General features: G+C 49.0%; 1 protein-coding gene across 1 annotated transcript; it reads left to right on the forward strand.

Moving 5' to 3' along the window:
* Positions 1 to 277: 277 nt before the first annotated feature.
* PIGR (polymeric immunoglobulin receptor) lies at positions 278 to 19,163 on the forward strand. The gene is made up of 11 exons (XM_003822909.6): positions 278 to 408; positions 6,149 to 6,244; positions 7,270 to 7,614; positions 8,983 to 9,639; positions 10,901 to 11,233; positions 11,977 to 12,303; positions 13,554 to 13,734; positions 14,143 to 14,264; positions 14,917 to 15,048; positions 15,164 to 15,222; positions 16,297 to 19,163. The coding sequence occupies exons 2-11, from the start codon at positions 6,202 to 6,204 to the stop codon at positions 16,390 to 16,392; spliced, it is 2,295 nt and encodes a 764-aa protein (XP_003822957.1). The 5' UTR covers positions 278 to 408; positions 6,149 to 6,201; the 3' UTR covers positions 16,393 to 19,163.
* The last annotated feature ends 646 nt before the right edge of the window (positions 19,164 to 19,809 follow it).

Genomic DNA, 19,809 nt, shown 5'->3' on the forward strand with positions numbered 1-19,809 from the left:
AAAAGAAATAGGAAGGTGACTTGCCAAAGGTCTTGCAGCTAGAAAGCGACAGAACAGCATCTTCACACTTGACATTCTGTCCCTCATCCTGAAGCTGCAACGATGGAGGATTCCCAAGTAACAGAGTCTCCCCAAGGTCAAAGGAAACCAAATGGAGCCAGCCAGGAAGGCCAAAATGAAAGGAAAGCAAGGGATCTGTGAGAGTCACGTGACCCTGGCTGGCCACGGTGCCTGTGGGAGAGTGGCCCTTTAAGAGCCCAGGTGTGGGTCAAACACTGAGCAGAGTTTCAGTTTTGGCAGCAGCGTCCAGTGCCCTGCCAGTAGCTCCTAGAGAGGCAGGGGTTACCAACTGGCCAGCAGGCTGTGTCCCTGAAGTCAGATCAACGGGAGAGAAGGAAGTGGCTAAAAGTAAGTGTTACTGCTCTGGGATCCCCAGACGGGATGCTATCTGGAAAGGGCTCGGGACGATGGCTCAGGTAACCCCCTCCATTCCCAACTCCCAGTCTCCTAGATAGTGGGGTGACAAGGACAAGGAGGCAGACTGTGTGACTGTGTGTGGCTGGGGAGTAAGCTTGCATATCGCAGTGGGACGAGTAGGGATGCACGTGTGTGGAAGCCCCCCATCCTTTTCTGAGAAATATCAGCATGTGGGAAGGGACCTCTGTGGTCAGCATATGTAATTCTACTCTTTCAGCTTGGTCTGTGCCTGGATTTCCTAACTCCTCATAGTTGATTAACTGTGTGGCCTTAGGCAAGCCACCTAACCTCTCTGATCCTCAGTTTCTTAATCTGTAAAACAAAGATAGAAATAACACCTATCATTCAGGGTCAATGTGGGTTCAAATGAGAAAACACAGGTGAAATAGCTTTGTAACCTCTAGAATGAAATAGGAATTGTTTCATATTTTTCAGTTTAGTTTAATTAATCAAGGATTTATTGAACACCAACAGACCTGGAATTAGATAATGCGCATAAAGTATGGCACCTAGCAAGTCCTCTTCCATTCTTTGAGGTTTCCCACTTGTGGCTTTCTGGCAAAGGCATGTTCAGCTCCTTTTTCTGGGCTTCCAAGAACCTCTGAAATCCTTTCCAATTCCACCTCGCTTTGCTCTAGCAGATTCCTGCCATGGGAGACATAACTGTGTGTCATCGCATCATCCTGCCCTTCCTAGAGGTAGAAAAAATGAGCTCCTCACGGGATCACTGAGTGAGGTGGAGCTGAGCCCCACAGGCAGCATGATCAACTCCTGCTGCTCCTCCTGGCTCTGCAGCCAGCAGATCTCAGACATGGGCTCCCCCTCCCTTTGCCCATCCTGACAGCAGCCCAAGCCAGCAGTGGGACTGTCTGGCACAAGGGCAGCAGCTGGTCAAGCTCCGTCCCTGACCCCCAGTTCCCTTTGTGCAATTGCCACAGTGCCTGGGGCCATTGAAGGTGCTCCTATTTTGTGCCATCACTTTCCCCCCTCACTAGGGGAATTATAGATCCTTTAACATCTGGAGAGGAGATGCCAATTTCAGGGGTTTAGGTAGAAGGCAGCTGTCTGGTGCCTGGACATAGGTCTTCCCAGAGCCAGATCTGGAATTCTCTCTCCATCCTTCTCCCGCCCCTGGATGTGCTAAAGTAGCAGAAAGAACACTGAGCCAGGAGTCAGGAAAGCAACTCTCTCTGCTTATCTCCTAGTGCCGCTAGACCTCTGTGGCTTTAGGTGATAAAAAATGGTGTCACACAGGCTTCCATTTAGTAAACCCACTTGCCCTGGGCTTTCACACCTTCATCTCATTCTCCCCTGATACCAACGAGGAGGTAGGCAGGGTTGGTTTTGTGATGTCATTCCCTAGTTGAGGAAACCAAGACACCATGAGTCTATGTGAGTGGTGTGAAGTCACCAGCAAGTTTGAACGATGAGGTTTTGGTACAGCCATTTTGATATGGTCATGAGGACATTTTGATGTCACCTAAAAAGCAAACTATCCAACTTAAAAAAAAATACCTATGCATTGTGCTCAGCAGAGACCTTCATCTATGTCTTGCCCTCTCTCTGGAGGGGCTGGGGCTGGAGTCCCAATGTCACTGGCATCGACAGAGTATGGTGGAGTGGAAAGAGGCTTTGGCATCAACATGCCTGGTTATATGCATGGTTATGTAACATATCCTACACATGGTAGGTGCTAAATAAATTGCAGCTAATATTTTCCAGGAAGAAATTTCTCTGTTGGCACCTACCTCTGGGTCCAGGTGTCTCTTCATTTTTTAATTTTTTATTTTTTTGAGATGGAATCTTGCCCTGTCACCCAGGCTGGAATGCAGTGGTGTGATCTTGGCTTACTGCAACCTCCACCTCCTGGGTTCCAGAGATTCTCCTACCTCAGCCTCCTGAGTAGCTGGGATTACAGACCCGTGCCACCACACCCAGCTAATTTTTGCACTTTTAGTAGAGATGGGGTTTTACCATGTTGGCCAGGCTGGTCTTGAACTCCTGACCTCATGATCCACCCACCTCAGCCTCCCAAAGTGCTGGGATTACAGGCGTGAGCCACTACGCCCAGCCCCAGGTGTCTCCTTATAAGAACTGCCTTTTCCATGAAAGGCAGAGAGGAAAGAACTGAACAAATTCTCATTTGGCTAAGATTGAATATCCTGCTTCTTCCTCTCTCCACTGCTTCCTCTCAATAGGAAGACCCTCTGAGGTAAAGCAGAGTGGCTAAGGGCCTATGCTGTTGATCTAGAATCCCATCTAAGTCACTTACCAACTGTGCAACCTTGGGCAAATGTCTCACCTCTCTGTGCCTCAATTATCTCACTCATGAAATGGGGTTGCCCATTTTGTCCCATCTCCTATGGTGGCTGTAAAAATGAAACACATTAACACATGTAAAGCACCTGGAAAGGACTCAGTGTACGTTCTTCTAGCCTAGCCCATAGTGCTTGTCTCCTCTCTTATCCACATGAGTCCAACCTAAGTAGCTCACTCTCTATCTCTCTATCTTCAAAAGATGCCCAGCAAGCAGACTTCTACTCTCATACCAAGTCCAGGGGACCTTTCTTCCTCTGAAAAAGAGGGAAACCTGAGATTAGTGGACAAAGGTTTGGACTCCACACCATGAGAGATGAAGTGCAGTCACTTTAACTGAATAGGAGCTAGTTAAATACATTTTATAAAAAGAAAAACTATTCTTCAGCACAGCTTACACTCCTGCCCCAATCCACAATTGTGGGGACATATGTTACACATATGTTGGGATACTAACTTAGTAAACTGAAAATGATCTAGCACATCCTAGCCTCAGCAGTGAAAAAACAACTGCTAGTTTAAGGACCAGAAAATGTGCCCTCATGCATGATATAATATCATATATATAAAACCCAATAAAGCAGGTCCCTTTGCTCATTTAAAGAGTGATAATGGGGTAGTGACCTCAAATTAGGATTCTGCTGTGGGTCTTGGGGTCGAGAATCCCTATAACCCTTAGATTTCCAACCTGTGTCATGAGGATAACAACATCTATCTCTTGGGTTGTCGTGCTGATGGATGAAGTCTTACAAGAAAAGAACCTAGAAAAGCATTTGGCACGTAGCAGGTGCCCAACATTATGTTCTTTTTCTTCCTTCCTTAAGCAAATCCTTTAAATCCAGCCCCAGCCACCCTGGGCTGGGGAGGTCTCCCTGAGATTTGAATCCCCAGGTTTGGAAGAAAGTCTCTGGTTTTGAGAGGAAGGGGTCTGGAATGATTCTGAAAGCTCGAGGTCCTTTCAAATGCTACTAGAGAAATTGTGCTTCAAGTTTTAGCTTTGGGCAAAGAAAAGCTCCTGTTCCTGAAAGCAGGGGTATCCTCTCCTGCCAATCATCCCGTCTAGGACTGGACTGTGTGCATCCCGCTGATGTTGCCATCTGCCCGACCTGCCTGTGCATGCCTGATGCTCTCATCCCTGGCTTGAGACCATGCAGAGGGTAATGGGTGCACACACATGTCCCCTCTCTACACAAACATGCACAGCCACCCAAACATGTCACAAAATGAGAAGTCTGGGACAGAGGTCAGGGTCTTCACCTTGGAGAAACTGGCATCTGACTCTCTGCAACCCAGGCCAAGTCCAGAGGAGGGCTGCATCCCCCAGCTCAGCTTGTGGGAAGACCACTCCTGTCTCACACAAATATGAGGCAGCTTGCTTATCTAGAGGTGAGGACAGGAACAAGAAGCAAGGACTTTTTTAAGGGTTCTTAAAAGCAGGCAGCATTTTGTCGTCCCACCTGTGACTGCACCCACCCTGTGCCAGCACAAGTAGCAAATGGTAGATCTCCCAGGACTTTGCAGCCAGCCCATCCCAACTGTTTCTGAGACTTCCTGGCCTCCTGAAAGCTGCTCCCACCTGGGAGCATCTCCCATGGCAGCTTGCAGTGCCCACGCAGGTGATGACATCCCAGCTAGTGTCCCCTGATTGCTTCCATGTTGGAGCTGACTGGTATTTGGCCAAGGCCCCACTCCAGGCATTAATCATTGACCTGGTAAGAAAGGTCTGGGGCAATTAACCGGACTCAAGAAAGCCTCAACGTTGCCATCTGACACCCATATTTGTTCCCACTCCCTCCCTTTACTCTTCCAAAGAACTGCAGAAACAAAATACCTTTATATTCACAAGGAAATAAAAGGTTCCTTGCTGGGAAATTCCCCTGCAACAAAGAAATAACCAAGATAAACAACTCTATTGCCTTTGGCTCAAGCTGGTGAAGGGAGTCTGGGAGCAGGAGCAGGGGCCAGGGTGGTGAGGGAGGTCTGGGAGATAACGCCCAGCTTCCTCCTGCTTACAGCGTCCTTATCTTTATGGGCACTCATTACTGCCCAAACTTACGATCATTTAACACTCTCTTTGTCAAGACAACTCCAAAGTTTAAAGTCTGTCAAAGTCTGGGAAAGTGGAGACTTCTGTCTCCTCCTCTAGGCTGTAGTTGGGGTCTTGATGACAGCTGCTGTCAGGCAGGCCCCTGGGACCCTCAACTCTCCTCAGCCCTGGGCTGTGTCCACGGTGGAGACAAAGTCCACACAGGCTGCTCCGTCTGAGTGGTCTCATCTTCGATTCTTCATCTTTGTCTGCCAGGCCTTACCAGGCAGGATTACAAAGACCCTAACACCTAAGCTTTTAACCCCAATTCCATAACCAAGTTGCTGGGAAAACGTAAGCCTATCATTCAGCATCTCAAGACCTCAATGTTTTATCCATAAAATGGTTGTGATTATACCCGTCTGTCTTATTTCAAGGGAACATATAAAGCTCAAATGAAATAATGTAAATGGTAGTGCTTTCATAAGCAACAGGGTCTCTACAAATAACACAAATAAGCATAAGGTAAAAGCATGCTCTTGTATTTGGGGTGCAATACAGTAGTGGAGAGGTTAAGCACATGGACTTTGCAGTCAGACAAAGGTGGGCCCAAATCTTCCCCGACCCCCATTCTGTGTACCCCCACACACTTAACCCCATGTGCCCTTGAGGAAAGTACTTAACCTTGAAGCCTTCATTTCCTCCCATGTGAATGTGGATAAGGATACTAACCTTACAGGGCTGATATCAAGTCTGTATGAGATAGTACACATAAATTATTCAACACAGTGCCTGAGACAGAATAAGGGAGCAATCAATGGGGTTAGGACCATCATCATTACATTTACAGCCTTAATAATCATGACACCTCCTCTGTGGGTCTCAGTTTCCTCATCTGAACACACTGTGAAATATGTCAGCCCACTTCACCTCCCAGGAATGTAGGGAGGGCAGCTGAAACAGAAAGATGGGGGCCACATATTGGTAGGAACCAATCACCCAGCAAGCCGTTCCTGAGATCTTACGGTGTGCCTGGGACTGTGTCTCATGGGCAGGGAAACAGAACAAATGACACAATATCTCTATCCCAAAGGAGCTTGCAGCTTAGTTGAGAAGACAAAAGCTACTTATAGCTATTAAGGATATACAAGTGTTGAAGGATGATAAGACTTTGAGTTGTTATGGAAAAAGTGGAGGCACTGATTCATTCAACAGGATTTATGTCCGTTGCTGGAGATACAAAGCCAAACAGATGTCACAGAAACTCTAAGGTCAACTAGTCTTGGAAGACAAGGGGCGCTTCATCTCCTTGTGATTATTGTTTTTCAGCATTGCACAGGAGAAGTCGGCCTGAGTGGTGCGGCGCTCAGGACCCACCAGCAATGCTGCTCTTCGTGCTCACCTGCCTGCTGGCGGTCTTCCCAGGTGTGTCTACCAGGTCCCAACTCCCCAAGCTCCACCCCTTCAGCCTGCCCGACTCCAGGGTTCACCTCCCTGGGGACACTAAAATCAGACTCATCCCCAGGGATGTCCCTCTCAAAGTTGGCACTTCCTTGAGGAAGAGTCATACAGAGAAGACGCTGAAAGGCCACATCTGTGAGCATTGGAAGTCAGGGACAGGAATGGCACTTCCTAATCTCAAGGCCAGGGGTCTGTGAAAGATCTTCTTTGAGAATAACAAAGACCTTAACTTCAACCAAGCATCTCTATGACCCGCTGTGAAATCTGAGGGAAGTCACTTATCCTTTCTGGCTCTCAATATTTTTATCTGGGGGGAAAAAAAGAAAAGAAAATCATCTACAAAGTGCTTTTAGAAATATAAGGAAATAACACATGGCAAGTGCAAACATGTAACACCTTACGAAAGTGGTGTTATTGTTTGAAAAAACAATGGATGGCTGGATGCTGGCTCACAGCTGTAATGCCAGCACTTTGGGAGGCTGAGGAGGGTGGATTGCTTGAGGTCAGTAGCTCAAGACCAGCCTGGCCAACATGGAGAAACCTTGTCTCTACTAAATAGAAACCAAAATTAGCCAGCATGCACCTGTAGTCCCAACTACTTGGGAGGCTGAGGCATGAGAATCGCTTGAACCTGGGAAGCAGAGGTTGCAGTGAGCCGAGATCGTGCCACTGCACACCAGCCTGGGCGACAGAGAGAGACTTTGTCTCAAAACAATAAAAATATATAAAATAAAAAACAAGGGTTATCATAAATTTGTCATTCCCTTGTCCTTGAAATGGTTATCATTAATGAACAACAATTAGAATTTAATCATGATTAAAACAGTCACTTTATTTAATCTCAGCAATTTTCCAGCTGTGATATATGATAAATTATCAACACAGGGCCTACGTGTCAGGTAGAAAACCACATCTCCTCATAGTGGGTTATCTGGAACAGGCTTTACCTCCCAAGGGCCTCAGAAAGCCTCTCTCTTCTGTACCCACAGCCATCTCCACGAAGAGTCCCATATTTGGTCCTGAGGAGGTGAATAGTGTGGAAGGTAACTCAGTGTCCATCACGTGCTACTACCCACCCACCTCTGTCAACCGGCACACCCGGAAGTACTGGTGCCGGCAGGGAGCTAGAGGTGGCTGCATAACCCTCATCTCCTCGGAGGGCTACGTCTCCAGCAAATATGCAGGCAGGGCTAACCTCACCAACTTCCCGGAGAACGGCACATTTGTGGTGAACATTGCCCAGCTGAGCCAGGATGACTCCGGGCGCTACAAGTGTGGCCTGGGCATCAATAGCCGAGGCCTGTCCTTTGATGTCAGCCTGGAGGTCAGCCAGGGTAAGGATCCAAGCTCCTTGGGCTTCTGGGGGGAAGTAGAGGGAATTCTCTAAGGTGCATGGAGGGCTTGAGGAGGAACTTCCTGACAAGGATGTGTAGCCGGGTTGGGAGTCAGAAGGCACCCCTTTCCCCAGGCAAAGACTTCTTAGAACAGGAGAAGGAGACAGATAGGGCCTACTTGGGGGTGATGAGTGAACCCTTCTAGGACTTGGTGGCCTATAACGTTTTAGGCGTTCTGGAGACCCCAGCTTAGAAGGGTATCAGAAGGACAAGTTTTCTGGTGTTTGCTACAGGTAGAAAGGGAAATCTGACATCAGGCTAAGGAGATAGAAAAGGTAGGGAGAGATTTACAGGGATCCTTAAATTCCTATCATTAATGCACCTTTCCATCAAGGTTTGGGCCGCCAAAAGGCTTCTTGTAAAATGCATATTTTTTTTTTTAACCCAGGAACCTTTAGTCTTTTGGTTTTATCAGGGTAAATTAGATTATTAGATCTTGACCAAAGACCAAGATCCTGAAAGGATGGGTTGCTAACAAGCCTATTCTAGTTGGAGAAAGAGAAAAAAAGAAAAGCTCTTTCTGACAAGGGTTTAACAATGAGGCTGTTTTAGATAGTCAAGGGCAACTCAAAAGAGAGGTCTACGGAGAAAAGAAATTCAGGGGGACTCCCAAAGACATGTCGTGCTCCTTTGGAATATACATACTATTGTCTGTGGACTAAATGAGGAGGTCATTTAGGTGGGGATCAAGATTCAAAACCACAGAATCTTTAGAGGTGAAGAGGGCTTAGAGTTCACCCTAACCGGACACTTAGAAGAACATGCTGATGATGGGTATGCAGCCTCTGATTAAGCACTTTAGCAGAAACTCACTGCTCCCCGAGACAGCCCATTTCACATTTAGACTCTTGTAATTTTTAGAAACTTCTATTGTATGCGTTGAAATCCATCACCCTGCATTTACATTCATTCTGTTCATTTCAGCACACATTAATTTGGCCACCTACTACCCAGAGGCATTGTGCTTGTCACAGCAGAGGGGTCAAACATGAGAAAAACATGTTCCTGCCTTCAAGGAACTTCCAGTCCATGGAGAACATAATTACCCATACACCAGATTGGATGTAATAAGTGATGCAGATGTATCAAGAAAGCACAGGGCAGGGAGAGATTAGTGTTAGCTTGGGAAAGGTTTCATGGAGGAGACAGCTGTCAAGCTGGGCCTTCCGAAAGCATTCCTCTGGGAAGGAGGGCATTCCAGGTTATAAGTCCACCCACACCCTAACTAGGAATAGCAAATAGTCCTATGTTGCAAGAAAGTAGAATCGTAACTTGCCTGCCCCCTACCTTGCACCCCTCATCCTGCAGGTCCTGGGCTCCTAAATGACACTAAAGTCTACACAGTGGACCTGGGCAGAACGGTGACCATCAACTGCCCTTTCAAGACTGAGAATGCTCAAAAGAGGAAGTCCTTGTACAAGCAGATAGGCCTGTACCCTGTGCTGGTCATCGACTCCAATGATTATGTGAATCCCAACTATACAGGAAGAATACACCTTGATATTCAGGGTACTGGCCAGTTAGTGTTCAGCGTTGTCATCAACCAACTCAGGCTCAGCGATGCTGGGCAGTATCTCTGCCAGGCTGGGGATGATTCCAATAGTAATAAGAAGAATGCTGACCTCCAAGTGCTAAAGCCCGAGCCCGAGCTGGTTTACGAAGACCTGAGGGGCTCAGTGACCTTCCACTGTGCCCTGGGCCTTGAGGTGGCAAACGTGGCCAAATTTCTGTGCCGACAGAGCAGTGGGGAAAACTGTGATGTGGTCGTCAACACCCTGGGGAAGAGGGCCCCAGCCTTTGAGGGCAGGATCCTGCTCAACCCCCAGGACAAGGATGGCTCATTCAGTGTGGTGATCACAGGCCTGAGGAAGGAGGATGCAGGGCGCTACCTGTGTGGAGCCCATTTGGATGGTGAGCTACAGGAAGGCTCGCCCATCCAGGCCTGGCAACTCTTCGTCAATGAGGGTAAGACCCTAGAGAGGGAGGGGGAGTAGGTGGGGCAGTCTCGCAGGTGAGAGCCAAGCTCAGCTCCCTCTGAGTGTATTCATCAATAGTCATCAATCAGCCAACAGCATCCACTCAATGACCAGCCCCGAACTGGAGGCTGCGTGGGCTGCTGCACAGGACAGCAAGAAAAAGCAACCTCTGCCTGATGGCAGCTCCTAATTACTCTTCTGTTATCAAAGTCCTTTTGATGGCTGTCCCTGCTTAACAAGCAAGAGGTGAGTAAAGCTCTTGATTGAGGCAGGACTTATAGACTGTGTTTCAGGGCTGTGGCAGGCTCTGCAGGGGCCCTCTGTCCCCTGAACAAGATGGGTGCCTCATCCCTCACATTCAGATGGAAAAAGGATTGGCTTATCTTGGTCTCAATGCGTTCCCAGGAGTGCCCCAGCCTCTAAATGTTTCACTGTCACATTTCGTAGGGTTATTTGTGAATTTCAGCACCATCTGGCCCACTCAGCCCTACTCCAGTGAGCCATCAGCATGGTGAAAGAATTAAATCCCAGCTCTGTCTCACCCCAGAGCACCCTGCATAGAGTTGCCCTCGTGAGAAGCAGCAAACCAGTACTTGCAGTTCCAAGTATCTGTGCTTGTGACTTTTTTTTTTAAGGGGCTTATATTCCCTGCATGCCATGTCCACATCCAGCTCTGGGTCTTCACCAGAATCCCCTGCATCTTTGGTCACCTGGTTCTTTCTGGACCTCAGCTTTAGCTGCCTGGAGAATGGCTATCGTCTTTGAGATGCCCCTTGGGGCCCCAACAATTAAGCCCACCTTTGCTACATACTTTATAGTTTACATCATACCATCCTAAATATGTTTTCTTGATTTGGGCATAATCCATTGGGCCACTTTTGTGGAATACACTTGTTAGTGTACTAAATAGACAAAAACCTACACAGAGGGAGACTTTGTAAGAAGCCAAAGAAGAAGAGCTGATATCCTCTCCTTCAACTCCTTCCATTCTCTGCTCAGAATAAGATGGGGGAAAAGAACTGTGCAGGCTGATGGGGAGACTCCAAGCCCTTGGAGTCTGGCCCTGGTGGCTCCAGCTGCAGGCTCTGTGACATTAGGAAAGCTCCTTTTCATTTTCTGAAGAGGGTAAGGTGATGCGTGTAAACTTCACTCCCCCTTCTGGCTGAGACCCCGGGAAGAAGGCTTCTCAGGCCACGCAAGGCTCTTCCTGCGTGGCCATCCTCCCATCCCATCTCTGTCTGTGCTTCCAGAGTCCACGATTCCCCGCAGCCCCACTGTGGTGAAGGGGGTGGCAGGAGGCTCTGTGGCCGTGCTCTGCCCCTACAACCCTAAGGAAAGCAAAAGCATCAAGTACTGGTGTCTCTGGGAAGGGGCCCAGAATGGCCGCTGCCCCCTGCTGGTGGAGAGCGAGGGGCGGGTTAAGGAGCAGTACGAGGGCCGCCTCTCCCTGCTGGAGGAGCCAGGCAACGGCACCTTCACTGTCATCCTCAACCAGCTCACCAGCCGGGACGCCGGCTTCTACTGGTGTCTGACCAACGGCGATACTCGCTGGAGGACCACCGTGGAGATCAAGATTATCGAAGGTAGGAGTTGACAGGGAGGGAGAAAGCTCTAAGACCTCTCCAGCCAGCAGCAGCATCCCCAACCACTCTTCCTCCTTTTTCACCCGCCTCCACCCTGATGGGCCAGACCTCAGGAGGGAGCCCACCTATCCAGAGGTCACATTTTCATGCCTATAACACGCACCTTACACTCTGAATTACCATACATGGTACCTCCTACTACCAAGAACATGGGCTTCTTTCGCAGTGTGCAGGCATCAGCTGAAGTCAAGGATTGCAGATACCTCTTTGTATTGAGTCTAGAAGAGAAGGAAGAGTGAGGAAAGCAAACTGAAGTCCATGTGCGAAGATCTATGGTCTATGGTAGACTCTGGATTGATCATGGTGCTCATCAATATTAATTATTACCTAGGCACACAATTACATTTCTTATGTAGTCAGAATAACATACTTATTTCTAATGCTATCCAAAGAGGATACGTAGACTGAACATGGTGGTGCATGCCTGTAATCTCAGCACCTTGGGAGGCCAAGACAGGAAGATCGCTTGAGCCCAAGAGATGGAGGCTGCAGTGAGCTATGATCGCACCACTACCCTCCAGCCTGGGTGACAGAGAGAGACCCTGTCTCAAAAACAAAAACAAATATATATATATATATATATATATATGACATGTGGACAAAGGTTCCCACCAGAGTCACTTCCCTGCAGCATCTCCAAGTACCAACTTCTGTGTTTATTTCTACCTCCCTCCCTCCTCCAGGAGAACCAAACCTCAAGGTACCAGGGAATGTCACGGCTGTGCTGGGAGAGACTCTCAAGGTCCCCTGTCACTTCCCATGCAAATTCTCCTCGTACGAGAAATACTGGTGCAAGTGGAATAACACGGGCTGCCAGGCCCTGCCCAGCCAAGATGAAGGCCCCAGCAAGGCCTTCGTGAACTGTGACGAGAACAGCCGGCTTGTCTCCCTGACCCTGAACCCGGTGACCAGGGCTGATGAGGGCTGGTACTGGTGTGGAGTGAAGCAGGGCCACTTCTATGGAGAGACTGCAGCCGTCTATGTGGCAGTTGAAGAGAGGAAGGCAGCGGGTGAGTCTCCAAGGACAGGGCCTGCACCCCTCAGACCCAGAGGCAGGACTTCCTGAAGGCCCCTGCCTAAGAGCTTCTCAATCAGTGCTGGCCCCTATGTTTGGCTGTAAGAGGCTGAAAGTGGAGAGTGGGAAGGGAGGGGACATTTAGGTCCTATATAGCCTCGTTGAGCCCTTCAAAAGGGACATCTCGAATAAACATACCAACTAAGTAAAAATAGTGGGTTTGCTATTTAACCTCGGCATTAAGACAACTCCCAGCTGAATGTGGTGGCTCACACCTGTAATCCCAGCACTTTGGGAGGCCGAGGTAGGCAGATCACTTGAGGCCAGGAGTTCAACACCAGCCTGGCCGACATGGAGAAAACTCGTCTCTACTAAAAATACAAAAATTAGCTGGGCATGGTGGTGTAATCCCAGCTATTTGGGTGGCTGAGGCATGAGAATTGCTTGAACCCAAGAGGCGGGGGTTGCAGTGAACTGAGATCGTGCCACCGCACTCTAGCCTAGGCAACAGAGCTAGATTCCATTTCAAAAAAAAAAAGACAAGTCCCATAGTTGCCACTTCAACCCAGATTGAAGTCTCTTCTATATCTGGAAATATTCTTCTCTGTATAGAAGAATAATATGCATACATCACTGTCATATGCAATATGTTCATCCCCCTTACCCCTGCCAAAGCTTGCCCTCGAAAGAGGGCCAGATACCTTCATTTACAAGGTCTGATCAGGAAAATTAGGAAACATCTAGTAAATTTGCATTTCAAGTCCCCTTTTAAAATTTCACATGAAATGTTTTAGCCCTAATAAGGGTATTTGTAGTCCCTCAAGAAATCCTATTGTGTCTGGACCCTGCGGATGGGACTCACTGAGGGGCCCATCGCCAGGCTACCTCCAGGGGGCAGCACTATCATACCCAGCTGGGCAGTCAGGAAGCCTGGGGCAGCGTCTCAGAGCCTTGAAAATCTCCCGGGCATAAGTGATGGGTCAGCCTTTATGCACAGCTGGTCTATGACACGAAGCCTTGAAGGTCCCCACTATACTTTTGGTAGTAATGGGGCAGAGATCATCTGTGACAGCTGAAGAAGGCCATCACAGCAGTTTCTAATGTCATCCTGGGTCCTACCCCAACAGCCTTGAGATCAAACCCTGACCCTGTGACTCCTCATGAAGTCTCCCCCAGACTCCTTCACCTCGAGGAGTAAGAGCATAGAGAAAAATCACAACCCAGGCCCACTCTTCCCTGCTGCAGGGTCCCGCGATGTCAGCCTAGCGAAGGCAGACGCTGCTCCTGATGAGAAGGTGCTAGACTCTGGTGTTCGGGAGATTGAGAACAAAGCCATTCAGGATCCCAGGCTTTTTGCAGAGGAAAAGGCGGTGGCAGATACAAGAGATCAAGCCGATGGGAGCAGAGCATCTGTGGATTCCGGCAGGTGAGGAAGGATTCAAGGCTCCCCACTCGGAGAACACCCCAGAGCTGAGCACCTGAGGCTGGGCCACCAGGTCCAAGGAGGAAAGCCCGTCTGTCTCTTGAGCACTGGGGCAGCCCTTACTACCTCTGCTTATACGTGGGAGGGTCCTATGGTACCCTCTGCCCTTCTCCCATGACTGGGGAGGTGTTTACAATTCAGTTCAATCTTCCAGGCCTGGGATGCAACAAGGCCCAGTGCGTGCCTTTGCCAGTCTGGGAAGGCTTCTTAGAAGAACAGAGCTAGGAAGCTGCATCAGCAGGGTGGGGTGGATAAACCTGGGAGGAAAAAGGACTGAGCCAACCTTGCCAGCACATCCTCGGGCCCCCAGATCTCCCTTCCAGGGATGAACTAACTTAAGCCTTCTTCCAGCTCTGAGGAACAAGGTGGAAGCTCCAGAGCGCTGGTCTCCACCCTGGTGCCCCTGGGCCTGGTGCTGGCAGTGGGAGCCGTGGCTGTGGGGGTGGCCAGAGCCCGGCACAGGAAGAACGTCGGTGAGTCCCTGGGATACTCCCTGCCTCCCACCTCCAACCCGAGCCCTCAGTCCTGAATCATCCACCCATAGAGGAAGCTGCTGTGTCTCTTCTTTTTCATGAGCTAAAACAAAGGATCCCGAGAAAGCAGGATGGGGAAAGATAAACCCACACATACTCGAAACTGAAATTCAGAGCTGCTGTCCAAATACTAACACTGGAAAATCATCTCCAATTACCCAGGATCTAGGTTCAGAGACAGGGCTGCCAGGAAGAGGAGATTGGGTTTCAGGAGACCCTGGGCTTGGACTAATTGGATAACTAATGAGCCGTGTGACATTGGGCCATCCTTATGCCATGCCTCAGTTTCCTCATGGCTCAAGTCAAGGATGATAATCACGACCTCACGGGGCTGATGTGAGGACCAAAGGAGATGCTTGCATTGGAAGGTCCCAGAGTGACAAAGATCAGGGATTACCAAGTCCTGATTACCCAGGAAAAGGGACTGGGGAGGAGACTCGGATCATTTCCATCCCCCCGGGTCATAGTCAGAGCTGCACCACCTCAGCTGTCCAGCAGGGCTACAGTGGATCCGCCCAGAGAGAAGCAGCCCAGCCTGGCCTTCTAGGTCCCAGCCCCTGTCCCTACACCAACTCCTCTTCCTCCTGGACAGACCGAGTTTCAATCAGAAGCTACAGGACAGACATTAGCATGTCAGACTTCGAGAACTCCAGGGAATTTGGAGCCAATGACAACATGGGAGCCTCTTCGATCACTCAGGAGACATCCCTCGGAGGAAAAGATGGTATGACCCTCACTCAAGGGAATGCTCAGCCCCTGGGGAGAGTAAGAATTGGTCCCACATCTGGGTTGGGAAAAGGAGGCTAGTAAGGGCTAACCTACCCTCTTTCTTCACACAGAGTTTGTTGCCACCACTGAGAGCACCACGGAGACCAAAGAACCCAAGAAGGCAAAAAGGGTGAGGAGGAAGAAGGAAGCCCCACTACGTGACAAGGAAATGCAGCATGAAGGGATGCAGTTAGACTTCAGAAAGAACTACCTCAACATGGGGGCCGATCCCAGAATAGGGAGGATGATATAAATAGTCCTCAGGAGTCCTCAGGACTTTTTGAGGAAGAACTATATCTTACTGGTTGTGGGATGCTGATGTGGATAAGGCCCAGGAAGGAGGTGAGCTATATGATTAGGCTGTAAAACTGCAGGAGAGAGGCAGGCCAGGAGATGAGGAAAGCAGGTGCATAAAAGATGGGAAGCTACAATGCCAAATGCTGGTGATTAAATGGATGCTCTTCCTGGGTTGGGGGACCCAAGGACCTCAGGCCACCCATCCTCCCTTGAGGGTTTGCTCAGGACCAGCTTTTTGCCTGGGCCTAGGAGACATTTGCTTGCGGTGGGCAGTTTGAGGCTAGAAGCCCCTGCTCACTTCTCTTGAAGCCCCACCAGAGGCAACTCCTGCCTTGGGTGCCATATACCATCCCCTCAATCTTCCCTAGGACTCAGGGGACCAAGAAAAATAACATCTCATGCCTTTAATCCCGAGGTGATAGTTTTTGTTGTTGTTTTTATCATATCTACTTTTTCTTGAAACATCTCTGGCATTTAGCAAAGTTAGAACGAGTTATTCCTGGAACAGCCTTCCCCTTTAACTTTGTAGTGCCAAAAAGCTACCTGTCTGGGCTGGTAGAGAAATAAAAACATACACAACTGTGGTTGACCCCAGCCTAGGCCACCTTGCCCGTGGACTGTGTGGGCAGCTTCCGGGGACAGGCCCGGGCAACAGAGGCGGTTCCACTCCGTGTGTCAGAAGGAGGTAGTGAGACAGAAGGAGATATTTTTAGAGGCTGCAACTTTCCATTTCTCAAAATGCGTCCTTCTTGGTGAGCATGGGGGCTGGGATGAGAACAGTGGGCCCCAAAGGCTTGTGTTGCTTGGACCAAGATCACGAATTCAGGACATTAAGCACCTCCCCTCCCCCGACTCCACCCACTGAGCCAGTGCCCCCAACACTGATGCCTCTCCTCTTGCCCCTTAGTCATCCAAGGAGGAAGCCGAGATGGCCTACAAAGACTTCCTGCTCCAGTCCAGCACCGTGGCCGCCGAGGCCCAGGACGGCCCCCAGGAAGCCTAGATGGTGTCGCCGCCTGCTCCCTGCACCCATGACAATCACCTTCAGAATCATGTCGATCCTGGGGCCCTCAGCTCCTGGGGACCCCACTCCCTGCTCTAACACCTGCCTAGGTTTTTCCTACTGTCCTCAGAGGCGTGCTGGTCCCCTCCTCAGTGACATCGAAGCCTGGCCTAATTGTTCCTATTGGGGATGAGGGTGGCATGAGGAGGTCCCACTTGCAACTTCTTTCTGTTGAGAGAACCTCAGGTACGGAGAAGAATAGAGGTCCTCATGGGTCCCTTGAAGGAAGAGGGACCGGGGTGGGAGAGCTGATTGCAGAAAGGAGAGACGTGTAGCGCCCCTCTGCACCCTTATCATGGGATGTCAACAGAATTTTTCCCTCCACTCCATCCCTCCCTCCCGTCCTTCCCCTCTTCTTCTTTCCTTCCATCAAAAGATGTATTTGAATACATACTAGAATTCAGGTGCTTTGCTAGATGCTGTGACAGGTATGCCACCAACACTGCTCACAGCCTTTCTGAGGACACCAGTGAAAGAAGCCACAGCTCTTCTTGGCGTATTTATACTCATTGAGTCTTAACTTTTCACCAGGGGTGCTCACCTCTGCCCCTATTGGGAGAGGTCATAAAATGTCTCGAGTCCTAAGGCCTTAGGGGTCATGTATCATGAGCATACACACAGGTAATTATAAACCCACATTCTTACCATTTCACACATAAGAAAATTGAGGTTTGGAAGAGTGAAGCGTTTTTCTTTTTCTTTTTTTTTTTTTGAGACGGAGTCTCTCACTGTCGCCCAGGCTGGAGTGCAGTGGCTCAATCTCGGCTCACTGCAACCTCCGCCTCCCAGGTTGACACCATTCTCCTGCCTCACCCTCCCAAGTAGCTGGGACTACAGGCGCCTGCCAGCACGCCTGGCTAATTTTTTGTATTTTTAGTAGAGACAGGGTTTCACTGTGTTAGCCAGGATGGTCTCGATCTCCTGACCTCATGATCCACCTGCCTCTGCCTCCCAAAGTGCTGGGATTACAGGCGTGAGCCACCGCGTCCGGCCTCTTTTTTTCTTTTCTTTTTTTTTTGAGACAAAGTCTCACTGTGTCACCCAGACTGGAATGCAGTGACACAATCTCGGCTCACTGAAACCTCTGCCTTCCAGGTTCAAGCTATTCTCATGCCTCAGCCTCTCAAGTAGCTGGGACTACAGATGTGGGCCACCATGTCTGGCTAATTTTTTTTTTTTTTTTGTAGAGACAGGGTTTCGCCATGTTGATGAGACTGGTCTCGAACTCCTGGCCTCAAGTAATCCGCCGCCTCAGCCTCTCAAAGTACTGGGATTATATAGGCATGAGCCACTGAGCCTGGCCCTGAAGCGTTTTTCTCAAAGGCCCTCAGTGAGATAAACTAGATTTGGCATCTCCTGTCCTGGGCCAGGGATCTCTCTACAAGAGCCCCTGCCCCTCTGTTGGAGGCACAGTTTTAGAATAAGGAGGAGGAGGGAGAAGAGAAAATGTAAAGGAGGGAGATCTTTCCCAGGCCCCACCATTTCTGTCACTCACATGGACCCAAGATAAAAGAATGGCCAAACCCTCACAACCCCTGATGTTTGAAGAGTTCCAAATTGAAGGGAAACAAAGAAGTGTTTGATGGTGCCAGAGAGGGGCTGCTCTCCAGAAAGCTAAAATTTAATTTCTTTTTTCCTCTGAGTTCTGTACTTCAACCAGCCTACAAGCTGGCACTTGCTAACAAATCAGAAATATGACAATTAATAATTAAAGACTGTGATTGCCACCAACGAGGCTCAGACTGTATTTGCACCCAATACCTTCTGTCTCCCAGACAGCCTCTTCAGAGCTTTTCTTTTCTTTTTCTTTTCCTTTTTTTTTTTTTTTTTTTTAAGACAGGGCACTCTGTTGCCCAGGCTGGAGTGCAGTGGTGCAATCATGGCTCACTGCAGCCTCAACCTCCTGGTTTCAAGTGATCCTTCCACCTCAGCCTCCAGAGTAGCTTGGACTACAGGCGTCCGCCACCACACTGGCTAACTTTTTGTATTTTTTTGTAGAGACAGAATTTCGCCATGTTGCCTATGCGGGTGTTGAATTCCTGGGCTCAACTGATCCTCCCACCTCTGCCTCCCAGAGTGCTGGGATCACAGACGTGAGCCACTGCATCTGGCTGCCTTTTGCTTTGGTCCCAATTTTAGGCACCCTGGGACCCCCTTGTCTGTTAAGATCATTCCTAGGTTCTGGTGCTGAACCATGTCATATCCTCTAAGGGCTGCCCAAGCTGTCTGTTGGCAGCTAGCCCCCCATCTCACCCCTAGACTCTTCCACAGGGCTTCTGTGTGTGGAGAGTTCTCTCTGCAAGAGAGTTCTCCCCAGTCTGCCATCCTGCCTGATGTGAACCTTTGCTTCCACCCAGGCCTTAAACATAATGCTGTGGATGCTATGAGCTTCCCAAGCCTACCTTTTCCTGGGACTCAGACTTCAGGCCTCCTTTGGTGTTCCCTCCAGCCCCACTAACTGCAGTACTCCAGTCTCAGTTCCCAGGCCCTGACCTGGGTCAGAGTCTTGGGCTTCTATCCAGCCAGAAGAGGGGGCATCAGAAATGTTTTTTTCTTTCTTCTGTGATGGGGATGCATACCTTCTGGAATGACAGCAAATCGTTCCAGGAGGATCAAAATGACAGGTGTGTCAGAAACTACCATTGTCTTACCCTTCCAGGAAGCTGTTCTATGACTCACCAAAGGGCCATGTTTATGGTAGAGGATTAAGATGCAACTTCTGTACGCATTGCAATAACCAGCGAGCCAGTCCTGAACTCGTGTAGCCTATCCCAGCCCTTTGAAGCAAAGGTCAAGAAATGTCACTAAAGCCAAAAGCGATCTTATATTATTCCTAAGTGATATTGTCAGTAAGGCTCAAAGTCCATCTGCTCCTCGTGTAGCACGAGAAACCCTTTTAAATAAGGAAGCTGGTTCATAGGTTCCAGTGGACGTGAATTTGGAGAGGATATGATTCAGCTTAGTACAGGGGAGTGACAATAAACTGCAGGATTGATGATGATAAACCAATTAGCAACGGTCAGTGGCCCCGAGCATTCAAGGAACTGTTTAAACATTTGATGACAAGGAAATCTTTCCCAAGTTCTTGAATTATCTTAATGTTTATTCTTTTTTAAAGTCCAATATGTAAAGACAGGACTATCATTAAGGCCCAACAGGACTATTATGAAGGCCCAACTATTATTAATGCTCAACCACTGCTGGGCATTATTAAGGCCAAACAGTGGTTAGGAATTTTTTTTTTTTTTTTTTTTTGGTAGAGACAGGGTCTTGTTTGTTGCCCAGGCTGGTCTGGAACTCCTGGCCTCAAGCAATCCTTCTGCCTCTGCCTCCCAAAGCATGGGGATGACAGGTGTG

This window comes from Pan paniscus, chromosome 1 (assembly GCF_029289425.2).
Source record: "Pan paniscus chromosome 1, NHGRI_mPanPan1-v2.0_pri, whole genome shotgun sequence".
In the NCBI taxonomy this organism is placed as follows: domain Eukaryota; kingdom Metazoa; phylum Chordata; class Mammalia; order Primates; family Hominidae; genus Pan; species Pan paniscus.

Coding starts and splice junctions, on each gene's coding strand:
- PIGR (XM_003822909.6), top strand. CDS start 6,202: ATGCTGCTCTTCGTGCTCACCTGCCTGCTGGCGGTCTTCCCAG. Junction 7,615..8,982: donor CAGCCTGGAGGTCAGCCAGG/GTAAGGATCCAA, acceptor CTCATCCTGCAG/GTCCTGGGCTCCTAAATGAC. Junction 15,223..16,296: donor AACCCAAGAAGGCAAAAAGG/GTGAGGAGGAAG, acceptor CTTGCCCCTTAG/TCATCCAAGGAGGAAGCCGA.